The 22276-nt window shown below is 47.0% G+C and overlaps 1 protein-coding gene across 1 annotated transcript; it reads right to left on the bottom strand.

Annotated features, from left to right (window-relative positions):
* Positions 1 to 1476: 1476 nt before the first annotated feature.
* LOC120979116 (proximal tubules-expressed gene protein-like) lies at positions 1477 to 21345 on the bottom strand. Its single transcript, XM_040407660.1, has 4 exons — positions 21177 to 21345; positions 14541 to 14649; positions 4049 to 4123; positions 1477 to 1960 (listed from the first exon to the last, which is right to left on the bottom strand). The coding sequence occupies exons 1-4, from the start codon at positions 21238 to 21240 to the stop codon at positions 1888 to 1890; spliced, it is 321 nt and encodes a 106-aa protein (XP_040263594.1). The 5' UTR covers positions 21241 to 21345; the 3' UTR covers positions 1477 to 1887.
* Positions 21346 to 22276: the final 931 nt, after the last annotated feature.

Genomic DNA, 22276 nt, shown 5'->3' with positions numbered 1-22276 from the left:
ATGCTCTGCAACATCAGTACAGCCATGACTATGGGAAGAGGAATGCTCTGCAGGAAGCTGCTGTTACCTGAAGGGGAGGGTGGATCAGTGGAACAGAAAATCTCTGTAAACGTTTAATTAGCTGGAAGTGTCCAGGTCTCTGCACCTTCTTCTGGCTGCAGGAAAAAGGCTTTTTAAGCACTAATCGATAACTGAGCCGTAAGAAAATGCCGAGTCTAATCCTGGAAACGTTTACAGAGTTGGCGGTATTATTAACAGACTACAGTATCCGAGCAAAACATTTACCCGTGATCACCCAGAGAGGTATCACATGAACTTTCTAGGACCTAGAAATGCAGGTCCCCCACCTACCATGTGTCATTTATGAGACTGGTTTCATATGTGGAAGAGGGGGCTTTGGATCCAGGACCTGGGTGCTACCGCTCCCTTTGCACCCCCTATGGCACCTGCACCCTTGCTAGGTACGATAAACAGAGGCTTTCGCTCTGGCGGGCTTGGCACTGAAATCGGGTTGCCCATTTTTATGACTAGGTAGCAGGTAATACCATCCTTCTCATGCAGCATTCTGATGTCTCGCCATGAAGAGGCGCTCTGACGCACCCCGGTGCCGTTTGGACAACGTCAGACTGCTGTAGAGAAAGGCTCTTACTTCTAGATAAGCAAAACGTAGGGAAGAGATGAGTGGCAAAATAACTGCAGGATCAGACTACACAGGGTTCATTTGTAGTCTGTTACCATGGAAACCCATAGCTCTGCAAAGGAGCTGTATACACGAAACAGTAGTAGATTTTTTTATCAAGATTATTTGCAAATTTGCTTCTGTTGAATGGGTGGTGGGTGTGTAATATTAAATTTCTCATGCAGCACCCTGAGGCCTGGGTGCTCCTCAACAGAAGGGGTGCATGACACTATGGATGCACTGCGATATCTCACCATGGAGAGGCGCTCTGACAGTCCAGTGCTGATAGAGAAAGGCTCCTACTTCTTATTAATGTGTATTTTGTAGGTGAGCAAGAAATAGGTGACAGATCGATGGCAATATGACTGCAGGATCAGACTACGCAGAGTACATTTGTAGTCTGTTACCATGGAGACACATAGCTCTGCCTTGGAGCTGTATACACAAAACAGTAGGAGATTTTTAATGAAGGCTATTTGCAAAATTGCTTCATCTGTTCTATGGTTGCGCATTCTTATGAATGGGTGGTGTTAGTGTGCAATACTAGATTTCTCATGCAGCACAACTAGGTGCTCCTCAACAAAAGGGGTGCAATAAGAAGATAGCAATCTCATGATATCATGGAAGCGCTGCGAAATCTCACTATGAAGATGGACTCCTTCCTGTTATTAATACGTATTTTGTAGGTGAGCATGAAGTAGGCAACAGATAAAAGGCAACATGACGGCAGAATCAGACTACGCAGAGTTCATTTGTAGTCTGTTACCATGGAGACACATAGCTCTGAGTGGGAGCTGTATACGGAACAGTAGGAGATTTTTATTTAAGATTATTTTCAGAATTTACATTATTTATTATGTGGTGGAACAATAAAAAAAAAAAATAGTTCACAGACCAGAAATATCAAATGGCTCCAGACAGGATGCTGTCGAGTTCATCATAACAGAAACTGGAAAGCCCCGATGCGTGTGAATTCAGTCCGAGAAATGACATGCATAGATGTAATACATATTTATTAAAAGGCGCCTTACGCAATGCTGGCCTCCTGGCCAATAATGGCGATCTGCACCCAGCGACTTGGAGCAAGCAGAGAAGCCTGGGTCCGTAGGTTGGCCAATCCTCCAATGAAATGGAGGTCTTCTTCTGTGTTCCTCTAATATCTTGTGATGATTTCATGATACTGTTAGTAAGTCAGGGAGGTATTGTGATCACATAGGGGTGGTGAGTATATTATCACTGACTTTGATGGGGTTGTCATAGGCATGCTCATGTTCATCAGATCTGGAAGGACAACAGACAGGTCTCATTAGTTACTACCATAGTAAAGCCAAGTAAATGCCAGAAACTTTGTGTCAGGAATAACTTGAAGCTCGAATGCAAAATCTGTGACAGGCCCCGCCACCTGCCATGTGCCATAAGGGCTGGGTCGGTGTAATTGCTCCCTCTACAGCCCTTTTAGCTACGTCCTCTGGTCTTTTTGAACGTCTCTTTATTTTGCTGATTTCACTCATTCTGTTTTTCCAGGTTCCTTTAGAACGAAAATGTCCTGTTGCCACTTAGAAACTGTCAACTAGTTGTCGTTGGCCGGTCGGTTCCCAGGGGTGGATTGGCCATAGACCATACAAGGAAATTTCCCGGTGGGCCGATGCCCATGGGGCCGCCTGAGTCCTCCTCATGGCGGCCTGTGGAAGTTTTTTGGAGAGGTATTTTCTGCTGCTAGCAGTATTTTGTGATGGACTGAGGTATTTGGCTCTTTTGGGGCGGAATAATGTGCCATATTATGGTATTGCTGGCCCTACCTTCCATCAATTTGGACCCGACTACAAAACGGGGCCACTTTTAGTTTTTTTTTTTTCCAGGGCCACTAAGTTCCCAGTCCGTCCCTGTTGGTTCCTCTTCTTAGTGTGCTATAATATGTTTGTGGACGATTCACCATCACCGCAGGTAGTTTTCTACCTGCACTTGCGATGTGAAACAATGGCAGGTACAGGCACGGCCTGGAAGATGGCGGTAACTGCCATGCAGGCTCTCCGCAGCTCGGGTGCATGGGCGATAGCGCCCTTCTGTGTCTCTTAATAATTTTAGTAAATAATGGCGTCTTGCTATGAATGGGCTGTGTATGTGATTGCCTCATTATTACTTTAATACCTACTGCATCCATTAGGTTGTCATGGTCAAGTACCATTCTCCGAGACCACTCCAAGGGTCTTTGTTTTCTGAGCGCTGGCCAATGAAGTCACCAGAGATGGATTCTTTAAGGTGGGATCGTCCCCTTATACTGCCTTCAGTATCTCCTTGGATTGTACTTTCCTGATCCTGGTTACAAATCTATGCCACATCCTGATCTCAATCCTGACTTGCTCCTTTAGAGCTACACCTGGTACCCTCTTGGTTGGGCTCTCGCCTCAATCTCTCTTCTAGCTATCCCTTGGATCACCCCTGGTACTGCTGCCCATCTCTGACCATCTTCTAGTACAGGCATGCTCAACCTGCGGCCCTCCAGCTGTTGCAAAACTACAACTTCCAGCATGCCAGAACTGCCTACAGCGGGGCATTGTGGGAGTTGTAGTTTTACAACAGCTGGAGGGCCACAGGTTGAGCGTGCCTGTTTTAGTACTGACTAGTGGCTAACCTGTCCTGCTTATCCCTGCCCAACGTCCTCAGTAGCACACCTAGGGCCAGGCAGGGACAACCCGATGAGATGAAAGAATCTGAGAATCTCCGTTGAAATGTCCAAAACTCTGTGTGAATGTCATGGGTGGACCCTTTTACACTGGCCAATTGACAGGCAATTATCAGGAACAAACCATTTGTTCCTGATAACTGCTTGAGTAGACGGGAGAGCTGCATTTATATGCAGCAATTATCCCCTCTGTAAAAGGAAGAATGATCACTGCTGAGGTCATTTATCCCTATAGAGATTTATGTTTTGCACAGGATTTTGCTGCCAGCATGCAATTGTTTTACATGCTGCATAAAAGATGTGATCGCCTGATGCCTGAGCATTTGCTGGTTTATCGGGAGATCAGTCACACATTTACATAGGGGCAATTATCGGTGACGAGTGTTGGTACGAACTCTCCTTCCTGATAATTGCCCCAGGTAAAAGGGCCTTTAGACACAGAAATTCAAATATTTGCAATGATCAAATGATAATTACAGCAGAGCGACAGTAAGATCTGTCAACAGGAACGCAGGCAACAGCAGAAAAATAATTGCAAACAGCAAAAACTGTAAAGTAGATGTATTACAAAGAAACTGGATGCCGCGGGCGGCGTCTCGGGTGGCATTTATATCAACGCACCTGCCTTACTCTTGAAGACTTGTCTATAATTACAGAAAGCAAACCTGCCCCATTATCATCCATACCTGCTTTTGTATTGGCCAAAGGTGCCATTGGGGACAGCCTTAGATATTTCTGTGGGGTCCGACTCTATGGCAGATCTGTAGAAGGAGAAATAACATTGCATCAGGCTACAATCCAATTTCCTGTCTTCCATCCTATTGGGCCAGTCACACACGGTAAAAGAAAGCTAATGTGTATAGGGCCGACAGCCCCCCGTTGGGAAAAGAAGGATCGGATTTAACTTTAAAGTCTCCGGTGCTATGGGAGATAAGCAGCAATAGAGGTGTATGGTAGCCACTTATCCCACTCCCTTATTGAAATATTCAATATCAAGCTTATTTATGGAAAGCTATTGAAATATTGAAAGAAATTTGTTGTATAGTAGGGTATATTGTTAGACTCTTCTTACAGGGGTAGTTCCAATCGGTCTATATGTTTTGTTTCCAACCGGTCATGTTGTCCAGACCTACAGATGGACACCTCGGGAGGGCGGCAGGTTACTTCACCTCCATTGTTAAAAAATATGAAAAAAATGAAGCTACTTTGTACATGGTTTTGATTTAAAATGATATCTGTGTCTCCATGGTAACAGACTACAAAATAACTGTGCAGTCAGACTCTACAGCCATGCCCCCTTCCATTTGACCTCTGGTTTTCGCTCATATACATTAGGTAGGTTAGGGAGAAGTAGGGGGCAGATGGAAGGGATCAGTCTACACAGGGATTTGTTGATGTCCGTTCCTACGAAGACACATAAATCTGCGTAGGTGCTGTAGGCACAAAACCATCAAGAGACTTTTTGTTAAGCTGCATTATTTTTCATTTTTGATGCATTAGGCCAATATAACACAAACCGGGTAACATTTAATCATGTTAGAAGAGGGCATGTGAGAACCAGGGCTACCCATGTCCACAGCCTGGAATGGGAACTGTTGTTAATGATTGTCAGCATAGAGATCAGTGTGCATGCTGTGCTTCCTCATTGTGCATGCTGTGCTTCCTCATTGTGCATGCTCTGCCGCCTCAGTGTGCATGCTGCGCCTCCTCCTTGTGCATGCTCTGCCGCCTCAGTGTGCATGCTGTGCTTCCTCATTGTGCATGCTCTGCCGCCTCAGTGTGCATGTGTAGTGTACGGGGACTGTAATGCCCGTCACTACAAAAGGGTCACTTGGTGTGCTGTCGTCCCCCCCTTACTTATGGGGAAGTTGGTATATGTCATCTTTATAAAATGTCATGTAATGTAATGCTATGTTTTTCCCTGTTACTGTGAAACTTGCATGTACAGGCCTGCTAGGGGTGTCATTCCAGCTCTTGGTCATTAGAGGGAGCTAGGGAGCCCTAGTTTATATAAGGCCCAGTCAGGGAAGGGAAAGTCAGACAGTCTAAGGTTTGTTGTCTAGTCTAACCAGAGCTTAGACTATGTCAGAGACAAGTCCAGGCCTGAAGCCTGCGTACCAGGAGAGGGTATTGAAGTCCCTGTAACCGGGTTCCAAATCCAAGTCAGAAGGTTCCCCTCCTGAGATCCCATATGCAGAAGCAGGAATATCTCATTTCAAGAGCCTGAGGAAGCTGAGAGGGACAGAGGCAAGCCAAGGAGAGCAAGAGGTACTCAAGACAGCAGAGGAGGTACTTTAACAGATAAAACCAAGGGTATACGCCAGAGCTAGGGCATTGGACCTTGGAGAAGAATTTCTATATTCCAGGATCAGACAGGAATAGAGTGCAACCTGCCTGTACTGCAAGTCCTGCGTTTCACACTCTGAATGTCACCTTGCTACACCGGTATTGCCTGCATCAACCGTATTGAAAGATCGACTGTATGCAAAGGAACTGTGTTTCCGTTATTGTCCTTGTATTCATGATAACTACTAAAGTTGGAGTTCTGCTTTAACATCACGTGTTCCTCAGTTATTCCTGCTAGCAGCAAACGGCGTGCCACCGTTTAATTGGCACTGGCGTCACGAACATTTCCTATCATCCCCTACCCTTGCAGAGAGTCAGCGTCTCAGGTTAGTGTCCATTGCACTACAACACCCAGGAACATTTCTAAAACACAACTTGAGTACGCTGCACCTTTCTCTTTTGGCGTCACGAACAGGATACGCACGCTTTCTAGTGCAAGAAGCGTGAACTTTGTGCCTTATACAGTTGCCCTGTGACCAAAGTGACAATTTGCCTGTTTTATTAAAGTGGACTTTGTGGACTGAACAACATACCCAAAGTGTACCTAAAACCTCCAAAAAGCGCTGTGCAGTGTTGCGCTATCAAGAGGAAGAAAATCGCCGCATTGGAGTGTGGTTTTATGGACTTTCTACCATCCTGCTTGCTGTCAGTGAATAGACAGCGTTTCTACCCAAAGATGGCCGCTGAGGCTGCTGAAATAGCTGCTGCGTCATCTTCATCCCGAAAAAGCGGGAAAGATTGGCGCCTTTCTGAGGAAATAGCGGGAAGGAGTTCAAGGTCAGGCGCCACTGCTTATCTGTACATTTGCATGTCTGCCAGCATGGACTCCGCCTTCCATATTCTGGAATACCTGGGGGGCGGCCTCCCTGTGCAATGGGAGGAGCTGGCTGATTTAATGGACGTGACCCTATTGCTCTCCAGAGAAGGATCGAGCATGTTGGAGAGTGAACAGAGCTTTGTTGCAGCGTCCGCGCCTGAAATACCAGAGATGACTGATATTGGTGTAGAGCCAGAGGAGGCTCCACCGGCCTACTCTCCGGGACCGGAGAAACCCGCCTGCCCGCCACGGGAGAAAGAACCAGAGCCCTGCTACGGCTCCTGGAGAGACTTCTTTCAGCCCTCCTTCAAGTGGTCTTCGTTGATGGCAGAGATCCGGGAGGCCGCTATCAAGCGGAATACAAAGACTAAAATTTACTATGAGGAGTTGACCAAGACTATTCATGAAAGACACAGCAACACACAACCCCGCCTGGAAAGGAGAAAGGGGTTGGTGGTGTCCTTTGACAAAACCCGTGGCTACGGGTTCATCCAGGATTACCTAACTGGCAGAGACTTGTATGTCAACAGAAGATCTGTCAAAAGAGACTACCTCCCTTCCTATCAGCACAGCCTCCGCGAGGGAGAGGAAGTGGAGTTCACCCCTGCCGAGAGCCTGAGAGGCCCGTATGCAACTGCCGTGACCCGTCCCAAGCGAGGACCTGAGGACTGGGAGGCAGAAGAAGAAGAAGACTACTCTGGCTGCGAGCGGGAACCGGAACGCTCTCCAGAGCCGGCCCATCACGCCTTCCAGGAGCGGAGCTCCTTCATTGGGCCTAACGTCTTCTGGCAGCCAACCGTGTTGGAAAAATGGGTGAGCCCCTATCCTTCCCCCGAGCTGCCCCGTCGGGAGAAGACCATACAAGATATGGAAAACTTAAAAGGACTTCGCAATACCTTTGAAAACATCCGGAGAGGTCGGAGACCCGAGGCATCACCAGAACCTGCAGAGGCCGAGTCCGCGCCATCGTTGACAGTACCTGCGCCGGTGGCGCCAGCAGATGACAGCGGCTCTGACACAGAGAGCATCGGTGAGCAGATTGTCCGGCTGGAGGAGAAGTTGCGGGAGCTGCGCAAGATCGCGACCGCCAGGATCCAGACGCCGCCAAAGACGGACGAGGTAAGGGTGCCTGTCACCACCCGTAGACCACCTTCTGCTACCACCGCTCCGTCGGTGCCCCAAAGAAGACCCCCTGTTGCTGGAAGTTGCTGCACAGAGCCCACCGGACCGCTTGCGGCGGCGGTATCAACTCCACTTCATCCCACAATTATTATGCCGGGACCAGTACGGTCCACCCAAGGGTTTACCCCTAGGCCCATGGGGCCAATACCTATTAGGGGCCCCTTTACCTTGCAGCTGCCCCCTAACACCGTTATGTGGGCCCATCCTCCTGTAGAGGACTACTACAGGCCGTATTTGCCAGCAGAGCCGGGTAATTATGACAAACCCCTGTGAATCAGCCTGCTAGGCCTTTGATTTATTTCGCCAAAGACTGATGTTATTAACCATTCCAGGACGGGAGTCCTATGTTTCCTGGTCGTTTGTCGTTGCTGCCAGTTTATCCACGGCTCAGTGGTAGGTGTTGACCACTGAAGTATTAAAGCCGACGAAGCCAAGTTTGTTTCCAGGACCTCCTGCCTGTTTTTGCTACCCCACGCCAAGTTGTGCCTGTTCCTTAGTTGCACCTTTTACCCTTAACCCCCTTTTCAGGTTGATCAGGGGTATTACAGCACTTGCCTTTGCTGTCATTTTATTGTGCAACTGGATACTAAGGAACCGTGCCCGGAGACAGACTCAAAAGAACCTGAGCCTCTGAGATTTTTGCTCTTTTAAAAGGAAATGTGCCCAGAGATGGACTCCACCGTATGAGAGCCTCTGTGATTTAATAGGAAAATAACCTGGGTACGGACTCATGTTTGTTCTTTGAGCCTCCAAGAACTTTTATACTGTTTTATCTATTTTACTGTTCTATTATGGACTATCCTGGTTATAATGTTACGCTGTGCCAGGTCAGCGCCCCAGTTCCATTCCTTATCCTGAGAAGAAGAGAACGACGCCCCTTGTCACCACCCTTCACTTTTGCCAATTGGACCTGATATGAATGTAAATGCAGATGAATTACATAAATGTATGCCTGCATGTCTCTTTTTCTGTTTCAGGTACAGATTCCAGTTGGGCGAGCCCTGATGGAGTACGAGGTCGTACTCAGCTTAAAGCAGTGGGGTATGTAGTGTACGGGGACTGTAATGCCCGTCACTACAAAAGGGTCACTTGGTGTGCTGTCGTCCCCCCCTTACTTATGGGGAAGTTGGTATATGTCATCTTTATAAAATGTCATGTAATGTAATGCTATGTTTTTCCCTGTTACTGTGAAACTTGCATGTACAGGCCTGCTAGGGGTGTCATTCCAGCTCTTGGTCATTAGAGGGAGCTAGGGAGCCCTAGTTTATATAAGGCCCAGTCAGGGAAGGGAAAGTCAGTCTAGTCTAAAGTCAGTCTACGGCAGTTGGAGTTTAGACTATGTCAGAGACAAGTCCAGGCCTGAAGCCTGCGTACCAGGAGAGGGTATTGAAGTCCCTGTAACCGGGTTCCAAATCCAAGTCAGAAGGTTCCCCTCCTGAGATCCCATATGCAGAAGCAGGAATATCTCATTTCAAGAGCCTGAGGAAGCTGAGAGGGACAGAGGCAAGACAAGGGAAGCAAGAGGTACTCAAGACAGCAGAGGAGGTACTTTAATAGATAAAACCAAGGATATACGCCAGAGCTAGGGCATTGGACCTTGGAGAAGAATTTCTATATTCCAGGATCAGACAGGAATAGAGTGCAACCTGCCTGTACTGCAAGTCCTGCGTTTCACACTCTGAATGTCACCTTGCTACACCGGTATTGCCTGCATCAACCGTATTGAAAGATCGACTGTATGCAAAGGAACTGTGTTTCCGTTATTGTCCTTGTATTCATGATAACTACTAAAGTTGGAGTTCTGCTTTAACATCACGTGTTCCTCAGTTATTCCTGCTAGCAGCAAACGGCGTGCCACCGTTTAATTGGCACTGGCGTCACGAACATTTCCTATCATCCCCTACCCTTGCAGAGAGTCAGCGTCTCAGGTTAGTGTCCATTGCACTACAACACCCAGGAACATTTCTAAAACACAACTTGAGTACGCTGCACATGCTGCGCCTCCTCCTTGTGCATGATCTGCCGCCTCAGTGTGCATGCTGCGACGCCTCAGTGTGCATGCTGCGACGCCTCAGTGTGCATGCTCTGCCGCCTCAGTGTGCATGCTCTGCCGCCTCAGTGTGCATGCTCTGCCGCCTCAGTGTGCATGCTCTGCCGCCTCAGTGTGCATGCTCTGCCGCCTCATCGTGCATGCTCTGCCGCCTCAGTGTGCATGCTCTGCCGCCTCATCGTGCATGCTCTGCCGCCTCAGTGGGCATGCTCTGCCACACTGTACATCCCACTGTGGAGTTGCTGCCTCACTGGAAGCCTGTGAGGGGCCAATGCAGGGTTTTAATGACGATAACGATGCTAAATAAGAAGTCCAAGGTCTCCCAACTGCACCTCCGCAGAAATTAGACTAAACAGAAATATTTCCAAGTCCTATTTTCATAGTAAGTCGTCAGCAGGAAAGTACGGTATATGGCGTACAATGCACAGGAAGTTCAGCAGGCGTTCCAATCACTTCCTGAATGTAAACTTTACATATTTCATCAGCCAGCCAATTGTCCTAGATCCCTGGTAAAGGTTTCCTTAGCTCAGTTAACTCCTTATATGCCGGACGAGGTGCAACCTGAAGCTCCTGGGCCCAAATGCAAAATGTCGGGAGAACCGGAGCAATGGGGCAGGATCTGTCTGATTAAGTAATGATCTATTCTTTACTGCACCTGTCACCTGTTCCGACACCTCTGTTTTAGTAGACAATTGTATCCCACATCATATGACAATTCTGGAGTCACTGTCTCTGTTATTCCTCCTAGAAATGTAGGAATAAATGGACAACTGGGTGTTACCAGTTGAGGTCGGGTCCCTGCACCTTGTGACAATCATGTCCAATCAGTGCTGACAGTGTCAGACAAGGAGAACGGTAACCTCCTGTTGTCAATGGTTTCACTAATTTCTAGGTACAATAACAGAGGAACGAAAAGATGTTCCAGGATTTTTATTTCACAGCAAATGCAAGTGTTTAGTAAAACAGACAATAGTAATAAAAAAGTCCATGAAATCCACCCTTTGACCTCTCTCCCTTCTCCTCCTCCTCCTGCTCTCTGCAGGTGTTAACAGTAGGTTACGGGAAAGCATTGGCTGTAGCTGGATGGCAACTTGCCGCAGAAACCTCTCCTGCTGGACTGGATTTCAGTGGACGCCAAGCAAGATGAGGTCCCGCATCCCTTTATCTAAGCCCCACGTCCTTGTCAGGTTGTGGTCAAAACGGGGAGGACGAGAAGCAGAGGGACCCCTTTAAGGCCTCATGCACTCAACGGAAGGTGTCAGTGTGCGTTCCGCAATTTGCGGAACGGCACGGACAGCCATTGATAAAACTGCCTATTCTTGTCCGCAAAACGGACAAGAATAGGACACTTTATATTTTTTTTTTAGCGGACCACGGAACGGAGCAACGGAGTGCTGTCCGCCTCTTTTGCGGCCCCATTGAAGTGAATGGGTCCGCACCCAAGCCGCAAAGAAACTACGGCTCGGATGCGGACCAGAACAACGGTCGTGTGCATGAGGCCTAAGTCTCATTCACCCGTCAGTCCTCCACGGACAGCACACCTCCCTATTCATTTTAATGTGTGTATTCACACATCAGTGTTTTAGCTCGGTCCGCTTTTTTTTTTTTTTTAGCAGGGATGCATGCTCTATTTTGTCAGTGTTCACGAATCCATCACGCCCATTGTAGTCTATGGGTCAGCGAAAACCACGGATGCAAGACAGATGCCATCCATGTTTCATCCGTGTTTCAAGAGATGCTTTGAAAATGTTTTTTTTTAGCTGTGCAGGGTCTGTGAAACACGGAAGACGCGGACAGAAATAAAAATGGACACACGGACCCATCACGGACATCTGCACAGAGGCATCACTGACCCCCCGCTCACGGATTTAAGCACCGACACGGATGTGTGTGAATGAGGCTTTACCCAACCAGGTTTTTACAAGGTGGCAAATAGTCTAACAAAGAAGTGCCTCCCATCTTGTATTTTCTTTTGCTCAATTCTTTATACGTCTTTACACCCAGATAAGGTAAAGGGTGAGGCAATCCTAATGTCTGTTAATCTGCCAGGACGCCCTTGTGGTTGGTACTTACCTACTTTGTATTATGTGAATGCAAATCATCCAGGGAAGTGAACAAAGGTGAAAGCTGATAGCTGGGTGGAGTATAGCTTATGTAATGCTGAAGTATACATGTAAGTTGGCACACCTCTCAATGCAACAGAAAAAAAAAGGTTGAGTCATCACATGATCACCTGCATGATCCTTAAAGAGTCTGACGGGATCAACCTTATTAAACCAGCCTGCCCGGTAGGGTTGATCATGCTGATTAAAATGATATCTTGTTTATGCCTGTACATTGCACCGTTCCAGAGAAAACTACAGCCAGTTGGAGCACTCAGGGACCGACCAGAGCCCTTGGAGCACCCGCTCCTGCAGTCTTAGGCCTCATGCACACAAACGTATTTTCTTTCCGTGTCCGATCTGTTTTTTTTGTGGACCGTATGCGGAACCATTCACTTCAATGGATCCGCAAAAAAAAAACAGAAGTTAGGCTATATGCACATGACCGTATGTGTTTTGCGGTCCGTATGGCATCCGTTTTTTTTTTGCAGATCCGTTTTTTTTTGTGGATCCATTGTAATAAGGCTCCATTCACAAGTCCGCAACGTGTTTTGCGTATCCACGGAGCCACGAATCCTCAAAACACGGAAAGCGGCAATGTGCGTTCCGCATTTTGCGGACCGCACATTGCCGTCACTAATAGAATATGCCTGTTCTTGTCCGCAATTGCGGACAAGAATAGGACATGTTCTATTTTTTTGTGGAACGGAAGTGCGGACCCGCAATTCCGTGTCCGGGCAGCACATCGTGCTGCCCCATAGGAATAAATGGGTCCGCAATTCCGTTCCGCAAATTGCGGAACGAAATTGCGGACTTGTGAATGGAGCCTAATGCCTATCCTTGTCCGCAAACTAGAAAAAAATAGGACATGCACTATTTTTTTTGTGGAGCAACGGAACGGACATACTGATGTATGCTGTGCTGTCCGCGTTTTTTGCTGACCCATTGAAATAAATGGGTCCGCATCCTATCCGCAAAAAAGACGGATCGGACACGGAAACAAAATACGGTCGTGTGCACGAGTCCTATTATTGTCCGCATTAAGGACAAGGATAGGACTGTTCCATTAAGGGCCAGCTGTTCCGTTCCGCAAAATACGGAATGCACACGGATGTCATCCGTATTTTTTGCGGATCCGTTTTTTGCGGACCGCAAAATATATACGTTCGTGTGCATGAAGCCTTAGCTATTCCCACTTCCTCCTTTCCTTGAGATGTCCGGTCTTGCCAATCCAGGGGAAGGAGGAAATGTCTACAACTGCGGGGGTGTTCACAAGCTGGTGCTCCAAGCATTCTGGCCGGCCCTTCAGTGCTCCAACTAGCTAATTAACATATTAATAAAAATGCATTTCTCTTTAGATCGGTGCATTGCACAGACAAAAACAAGGGATCATTTTAATCATCATGATCAACCCTACCAAGCAGTGTGCCTGGTTTAATAAAGGTTAATCATGCCGACATGCAGACATCTATAATAGAGACAGGGCACATAACTGGGGGAGGTGCTCTGACACTGAACTGCTTCCCATGCTTGCCATAACACAGCCATCATAGCGCGACCTTCAACTGCCACTAGGGGGGCTCACTACATACAGATTTAAACTAATCCTTATGCAGTTAGCTCCACCTAGTGGAGGCTACAGGCAGCCAGAATTATACCATTTATCAATTCAGAAAGTCAGAACTTCTCTATATAGAGACAATATGAAATTCTTAACAATGTCATAGCACTACCTGCAACTGCCACTAGGGGAGCTCACTGCATACAGATTTATACAATTAGCTCCCCCTTGTGGAGGCTACAGGCAGCCAGAATTATTCCATTTATCAATTTAGAAAATCAGAGCTTTGCTACATTATGAAATTCAGATATTTTCCAGAATTGGATACACTTCACTGCCACATTCCCAGCATTTATAAATCGTCTGCCTCTTATCCATTTACATATGAATGCGACCAGCAATCATGTAGAAATGCTGTTTTATGTTGTCCCCTAAAGGCACGAAATCCCGCGCCAAATGTTTCTCTTTGGGGGAAAGCAAAGTCACAAAATGTATCACGTTGCATGAAAAATAGATTGCAAATCCAGTTTCAGTCCCATGGATCCTCCGCATAGGAAAATTCTCTCGGATGTCAACCTTTAAATGTCACTAGAAAAAAAAAACAACCTAAAGGCCTTTACATCAAATCTGCAATAAATTCTGAAAGAGAAGAGAGTCAAATATCTTAAAAAATTCCGACAGAGAAACAAGGATTCATCTCCTCTGGTTCTTTTCATCTCTAGTTAGAGGGTCGGACACGGTGGTAGAACTTGGCTTTGTTTATTAAATATTAGCCGGCCAACTTTTGCGCCCACGGATGTACGACAGTATTCGTACAAATAAGTAACTCGATTACAAATTACCTAAACATAATAATAACTTCTCTAGTGCTAATTCTAACACATTAAAGAGCTTCTCCTGGATTAGAAAAACATGGCTGCTTTTTCCCGAAAACAGCACCCCCACCTGTCCACAGGTTGCATCCGGTATTGCATCTCCCACCCATTGCACTTCAGTAAAACTGAGCTGCAATACCAGACACAATCTGTGGACAGGCGACGCGTTGTTTCTGGGAGACAGCCACCATGTCAAGTCGTAGATAGTCGTCCACTTATTATTGGTTTACGGGCAGACAACTTACTTGGACGATTTCTTCAAAACTATCTTGGCCACGTAGACAGCAAGAACGAGGAATAGGAAAACCGTCATGGCGATAAGACCAACGCCCCATTGAGGAATCATCCTGGCTCCTGCAGTTAAAACACCAGAATTGTAGACATTAGTTCCATAACTTCTTGTGAGCAGAGATGTACCTTCAAGCTCCGGGACCCCCAATGCAAAATCTGTAAATGGAGCCCCCAATTTATCACACCTCATTGATAGTACTGATCTTCTCAGAGAGACCTATGTCACCGCTAAAGGGCTGGTTCACGCGACCAGGAAACATCTCCCGGACCGATCGCGGATCCACTGACCCAAACTTCTATCTGACGGCAGGTCTATTGTACCGTGCTCACATGATGATGAGCCGTTCCAAATCTAACCCCTTATTTGTCTGACATCGAAAGGACAATAGTTGACTTTAGGCCTCCTGCACACAGCCGTTTTTCCCCCCCGTTTACTGGCCGTTTTTTGCGTTCCGTATACGGAACCATTCATTTCAATGGTTCCGCAAAAAAAACTGAATGTACTCCGTATGCATTCCGTTTCCGTTCCGTTCTAACATAGAACATGTCCTATTATTGCCCGCAAATCACGTTCCGTGGCTCCATTCAAGTCAATGGGTCCGCAAAAAAACGGAACACATACGGAAATGCATCCGTATGTCTTCCGTTTCCGTTCCGTTTTTTGCAGAACCATCTATTGAAAATGTTATGCCCAGCCCAATTTTATCTATGTAATTACTGTATACTGTATATGCCAAACGGAAAAACGGAAACAAAAAACGGAACAACGGATCTGTGAAAAACGGACCGCAAAACACTGAAAAAGTCATACGGTCGTGTGCAATAGGCCTTAATGAGAACTTATGCAATGCTTCATTTCCCCTGTGGGGGCACTGCAGGGAAACAAAACCATTGCTGCTACAACACGAGCTCTTCTGTGATCGGATTATTATTGAGGGTCCTTTTAAAAGGGTATTATGGTTAGATTAAGTTATTAGAACGGTGGAGGGCCCCGTACCCCCTGCAACCGCCTGAAATTAACGGAGTGAATAGTCGCACATACGCACGGCCGCTCCGTTCATTTCTATGGGAGTTCTATCGGAGAATGATGAGTACAGCGTTCAGCTATCTCTGGAATTCCCATACAAATGAATGGAGCAGCAGAACGCATGCCCAATCGGCCGCTCCGTTCCTTTCAGGGGGCTGCAGGGGGTACGGGGCCCTTGTTCTCATGATCTGTGGGAACCCCCAACGATCTAATAGTTATCCCCTATCCTATCCAAAAGCGGAGCTTCCCCACAACCCATGGTGCCCACTGCAGCACCGGCCTCTAAAGCCCGGGGTAATTCCTCATTAGTACATAAGGTTTCTTAGGCTAGGTTCACACAGAGGATTTTGAGCAAGGGAAAAAAAAAAACTGATGTGGAATTTTCATGCATTTTTTTTCCTAACATGTTTTTTAACGTGGTTTTGGATGTAAGGATTCTGATTCCTGGCCATTTCCAAAGGAATTGTGTGTTCCGTGCGGAATCCACGTCAAGAACGGACCGGGCGCTTCTACATTCCATGGAGCGATTTCTAAAACCGTGTGCAAAGAGAAAAAAAAAAACTGTGCCGTATGGTTTAACATGCAGATTTGCATGTGTTTACGGCAAGGATTTGTGGTCCGGAATTCGCTCTAAAAATCCTCACCCAAAATACTCTGTGTGCACCTAGTCTTAGGGCTCATGCACACAAACGTATATTCTTTCTGGGTTTTTTTTGCCGACCGTATGCGGAACCATTCATTTCAATGGGTCCGCTAAGAAACGTAAGTTACTCCGTGTGCATTCTGTTTCCCGTATGTCCATGTTCTATTAGGGGCCAGCTGTTCCGCAAAATATGGAATGCACATGGACGTCATCCGTATTTTTTGTGGATCTGTGTTTGGTGGACGCCGAAATACATACAATCGTGTGCATGAGCCCTTATTGTGACGTGCACTTCTACTCCTAGTAAGGATCCAGAAGGGCTTGGGCAATGCCTCTGACTGTTCATTGGATGATAACCCAGACTCCTTAAGTGCTTGCGAAACCTACTAGAGGGAAGCATAACAACAATGGCGTGTTTGTCTTCCCTGTTACACAATGGCGGGCAGTGCACTGGCCTAACAGCAGGTGACTCATGTGCTTTTGTAAAGGTCTTACTCCTCTTATTTCACATGTCACAATTTACAAAAAAAAAAAAAAAAGTACCGTAAAATAAATCAAGACATAAATATACACGGACTGACGTAGATGCAGAGAAAGTGGCAGCGGCCCCAAGATTCCTGGCACTGATATACAGAGCTGTTTGTTTGTATAGGTCGGCTGCTAATGGCACTTACATCTTTTCCCGGCCAGGCAGCCCCCTTTGTACATACAGGACCTGGCAGAACCCCCTCACATGTCTTAATGTGGCCTCAGGATCCTTCACCCCAAATGATAACATGTATGTGTGCTTAAAGGGGTTGTGTCATCACGGAGAACTGAGAGGTATCACAGGTCTGACTTCCCAGACTCCTTGGGAGAAGTTGCCACTTGCCACGTTTGTCATTTGAATTGCATTGTTTTTATAGTGACCCATCAGATCAATGGCCCTAATACATCAACTATATCTGAATCTGTGAGAGGCACCGCTAGTCAGAGGTCCTCTCTATGATGTCCGGGTGTATCAAGTCATCCCTAGTTATAACAAATTCTGTTGCTGTCTATGGGAAAGCTGGCAGTGTGTACACAGTACCCCGGAGCAAGGGGGTATCTGCAAAACTGTTCATTTCATTATGTTATGTGATGTCATGTCATGTCATGCTATGTATTGCATCCACCATAGACAGGTATGGATGGCACAGTCGGGGTTAACAATCCTGGCTCAGCTCTTGTAAGTGATCAGGTGTGGACTAGTTCCACCCCTGGCTCAGCTGTTGTAGGTGATTAGGTGTGGACTAGCTCCACCCCTGGCTCAGCTGTTGTAGGTGATTAGGTGTAGACTAGCTCCACCCCTGGATCAGCTCTTGTAGGTGATTAGGTGTGGACTAGCTCCACCCCTGGCTCAGCTCTTGTAGGTGATTAGGTGTGGACTAGCTCCACCCCTGGCTCAGCTCTTGTAGGTGATTAGGTGTGGACTAGCTCCACCCCTGGCTCAGCTCTTGTAGGCGATTAGGTGTGGACTAGCTCCACCACTGGCTCAGCTCTTGTAGGTGATTAGGTGTGGACTAGCTCCACCCCTGGCTCAGCTCTTGTAGGCGATTAGGTGTGGACTAGCTCCACCACTGGCTCAGCTCTTGTAGGCGATTAGGTGTAGACTAGCTCCACCCCTGGCTCAGCTCTTGTAGGTGATTAGGTGTGGACTAGCTCCACCACTAGCTCAGCTCTTGTAGGTGATTAGGTGTAGACTAGCTCCACCCCTGGCTCAGCTCTTGTAGGTGATTAGGTGTGGACTAGCTCCACCACTAGCTCAGCTCTTGTAGGTGATTAGGTGTGGACTAGCTCCACCCCTGGCTCAGCTCTTGTAGGTGATTAGGTGTGGACTAGCTCCACCCCTGGCTCAGCTCTTGTAGGCGATTAGGTGTGGACTAGCTCCACCACTGGCTCAGCTCTTGTAGGTGATTAGGTGAGGACTAGCTCCACCCCTGGCTCAGCTCTTGTAGGCGATTAGGTGTGGACTAACTCCACCACTGGCTCAGCTCTTGTAGGCGATTAGGTGTAGACTAGCTCCACCCCTGGGTCAGCTCTTGTAGGTGATTAGGTGTGGACTAGCTCAGCTCTTGTAGGTGATTAGGTGTAGACTAGCTCCACCCCTGGCTCAGCTCTTGTAGGTGATTAGGTGTGGACTAGCTCCACCCCTGGCTCAGCTCTTGTAGGTGATTAGGTGTGGACTAGCTCCACCTCTGGCTCAGCTCTTGTAGGTGATTAGGTGTAGACTAGCTCCACCCCTGGCTCAGCTCTTGTAGGTGATTAGGTGTGGACTAGCTCCACCACTGGCTCAGCTCTTGTAGGTGATTAGGTGTGGACTAGCTCCACCACTGGCTCAGCTCTTGTAGGTGATTAGGTGTAGACTAGCTCCACCCCTGGCTCAGCTCTTGTAGGCGATTAGGTGTGGACTAGCTCCACCACTGGCTCTGGGGAGTGAGAGGGAGAGTTTGGAAGACTTGTGCTCCATCTTATTAGGTAGAGATGAGCGAATTATATATTTTGAAATTCGTTCACGCTTCGTTTACTGGTAAAAGCTGAATTGCGTTATGGATTCCGTTACCACGGACCATAACGCAATTCTATGAGGCATTCCATTATTCATTCCGTCATAATAGAGTCTATGGGCTGCAAAACGGATACGTCCCGTTTCAGTTATGCAGACGAGGACTCCCCTGCATAACGGAAACGGGACGGAACCGTTTTGCAGCCCATAGACTTCTATTATGCCTCTAAAGGCATTCCGTCATAGAATTGCGTTGTGGTCCGTGGTAACAGAATCCATAACGCAATTCACCTTTTACCAGTAAACGAAGCGTGAACGAATTTCATAACCTGAAATTCGTTCATCTCTATTCTTAGGCCCAAAAGGCTACAGAGACTCACCGATCTCTGCATGATCTACAGAAGGAGAGAACTAGAAAACTTAGATTCTGCATGGCCGAGCATTGGAGCTAATAAGGTAACCTGTTACCAGAAGCTGCTAAAACTTTATTGCAGTGAGGGGAATACTGTTAACACACCCTTCACACCTGAATGCAACCCAGTTGTATCTCTGAAACCCTCTATCCCTCAGTGGACATTACAGCCACCATTGCAAGAGTATTATTGCCTGCCACAGATTTTGCAGGAAGAGACCTAAGACAGGCAGAGAGGGAAGAGGACCATAACTCCCATCCTTGCCTAAATTATACATGGGAATAATTTCACTGTGTACAGCTGGAACTGTGTTTTGCCATTGTTTGATGTACTACTACTCCTATTTTGCACTTCAGTAAAGAGAGACATGTATTCTAATACATCTGACCTGGTTACTGACTCCAGTACCACACACCGGCCATTGCACTCTACACGCCCCCCCGCCTTGTACTCATACAAATACTCAAAATCACAGATACTGAGGCAGGAGCCCCAACATCAGGGATGTGCCCTGGGGAAGAGCTGATGCACCTTCTTTTCACTGCACGGCCCTGGGGTGCAACCGTGTGAGGAAAGACACTGTGACTGACTGTAACAGCCAGAGCCACTACCACTCCCATCCTTCTCACTGGCTCCTCCTGGGTCGCTGCATGTGCAATCATATCCAGTCTAGAAAATCCTCTGTCAGCTAAAGACAGCACCAGCACACATCTCTCTTCTTTTCAAGATCTCTGCTAGCTGTCAGTAAATATATATTTTTAATTTGCATGGAGAGTTTTATGACCTATGCTGACTATGGCTTCACTCACATCACTGTATCATAGGATCTGTTGCTTGACAAACAGCATCCAAGTAACCCCATTGACTACACTGGGCTCCATCGTTATTGCCACCAGGGGGTCTGATAATTGACCACGCAAAACAGCGTTACAATAATACAACCACATGCATCCGTCATGAACGGATCCGGTTGTATTATGTCTTCCATAGCCATGACGGATCCGTCATGAACACCATTGAAAGTCAATAGGGGTCGGATCCGTTTTATGTTGCGTAAGAGAAAATGGATCCCTCCCCATGGACTTACATTGTGTGTCAGGACGGATCTGTCTTGCTCCACACCACATCGCAGACAAAAAAACGCGTTATTCTGTCCGCGATGAGAGCGCAACCAAACGGAACGGAATGCATTTTAGTGCATTCCATTTCGTTCAGCTTTGTCCCCATTGACAATGAATGGGAACAAAACTGAAGCGTTTTCATCCGCTATTGAGATCCTATGACGAAAAGTAGCCTAATATGTTTCAAGGCAGAGGTTTTGTTACAATTGAATCTAGTCTAGACCAGTGTTTCCCAACCAGTGTGCCTCCAGCTGTTGCAAAACTACAACTCCCAGCATGCCCGGACAGTCTTTGGCTGTGCGGGCATGCTGGGAGGTGTAGTTTTTCAACAGCTGGAGGCACACTGGTTGGAAAACACTGGTCTAGACAATGCTCTGCAAGCTACACATCCTGGAAACCAGACAAAAAACAATCCGCCTACACTGATACACTGTGCCAAACTATCAGTCCAGAAGTGAGCTTTGTGCAAGTGATGTGTTTATGTAACTGAGGACTGTTCAGACCAGGGGTGTGCAACCTGCGGCCCTCCAGCTATTGCAAAAGTACAACTCCCAGCATTCCCCAATAGCTGTATGCTGTCCGGGCATGACGGAAGTTGTCCTTTTTTGCAACAGCTGGAGGGCCGCCGCAGGTCGCACATCCCTGGTTTAGACAACTGTAGCAGATTCTCAGCTGTGAAACAAAGTATCAGTTCTGTGAAGGTATTTTGTAAACAGGAATCTTCCCATTCACTGGCTACAAGCAGAGATCTTGAAAGCGGTAAGGAATTAAAATACAAAGCCTATCAGGATCTATTTTCACTTGTGATATTGAGAAGAAGCATAAAAGCCATAGAGAAGAAGCCAGTAATACAATAACCTACCTGACTGGCAGGAGACGTGTCCTACAGAAAGAAGCAGCAGGGAGACGAGCTGCAGGTAGAGCATGGTTACAGAGCGTCCCTCCGGATGTATCCTGTGGGAATCAGAAAAGTAAAATCAGATGACACAATCTGGAGGACAAGGAAGAATTCCAGAGCAGTTAATGCTCAACCTGTCAGGTATTTGGAAACACCTTTCCACTTTGGGAGGGACCGGGCTCCAGTCTCAGGAGCTAATGCATCACTTAGTAAAATAACCTGGTAAAATATAAGCAGAGAAAACCAATGAGTCAGGATGTTCTCCCTGATGGCGCTTTTTTTTTTTAAAATTGAATAACAAGTTTAGGATTTACATAAAAATACCAATTGTGCAATCTAAAAAAAGGAAAAATAAAAAATAAATCTAAACCATACATATACAATATATGTCACGTAATAGCGTATAGTTTACCAATTGTAATCACAGTCCCTCTTTTGGTTCCTGTTGCGGAGCTCACGCAATACTTTGGAACCCTTGTTAATATACAGCGGTCTTATAAAGAAAAAGTGTCCCCATTTGTTATATTCCTCTATCATGTGTCTTTTAAGGCTTATTCACACGAACATGAGGGCTCCGTGCCCGTGTTGTGGACCGTAAATTGCGGTACGCAATGCACGGGCACCGACCGTGGGGCAGCCGCATACGGATCGCAGAACTATTCACTTGAATGGGGTCCGCCATCCGTCCGTTCCGCAAAAAGATAGAACCTCGGTGACACATACCTTCCGCCAACGACGTACTCTTGGCCCTTCCTACATACCTCCCCCCTTTGTTCAACCCTGAGGGGGTAAACACCTGCCATACAGTATACCCAGAACAGGGCATCCGCGTTTCCCTGCAAGCGGCCTGCCCTATGTTCCACTGAGAACTTGAAGTTCTGTAAGGACAGGAACCACCTGGTGACCCAAGCAATCCTCTCTTTGGCCTGGCTCATCCACTTGAGAGGGGAGTGGTCGGTCACCAGACGGAACTTTCTCCCCAACAGATAATAGCGGAGAGACTTGAGTGCCCATTTGATGGCCAGGCACTCTCTCTCTCCACTATACTGCACCTAGTCTTGGCT

This window comes from Bufo bufo, chromosome 9 (genome assembly GCF_905171765.1).
Source record: "Bufo bufo chromosome 9, aBufBuf1.1, whole genome shotgun sequence".
Lineage (NCBI taxonomy): Eukaryota > Metazoa > Chordata > Amphibia > Anura > Bufonidae > Bufo > Bufo bufo.
Note: the sequence above shows the minus strand (reverse complement) of the source record. Positions and strands in the feature narration are given on the sequence as shown.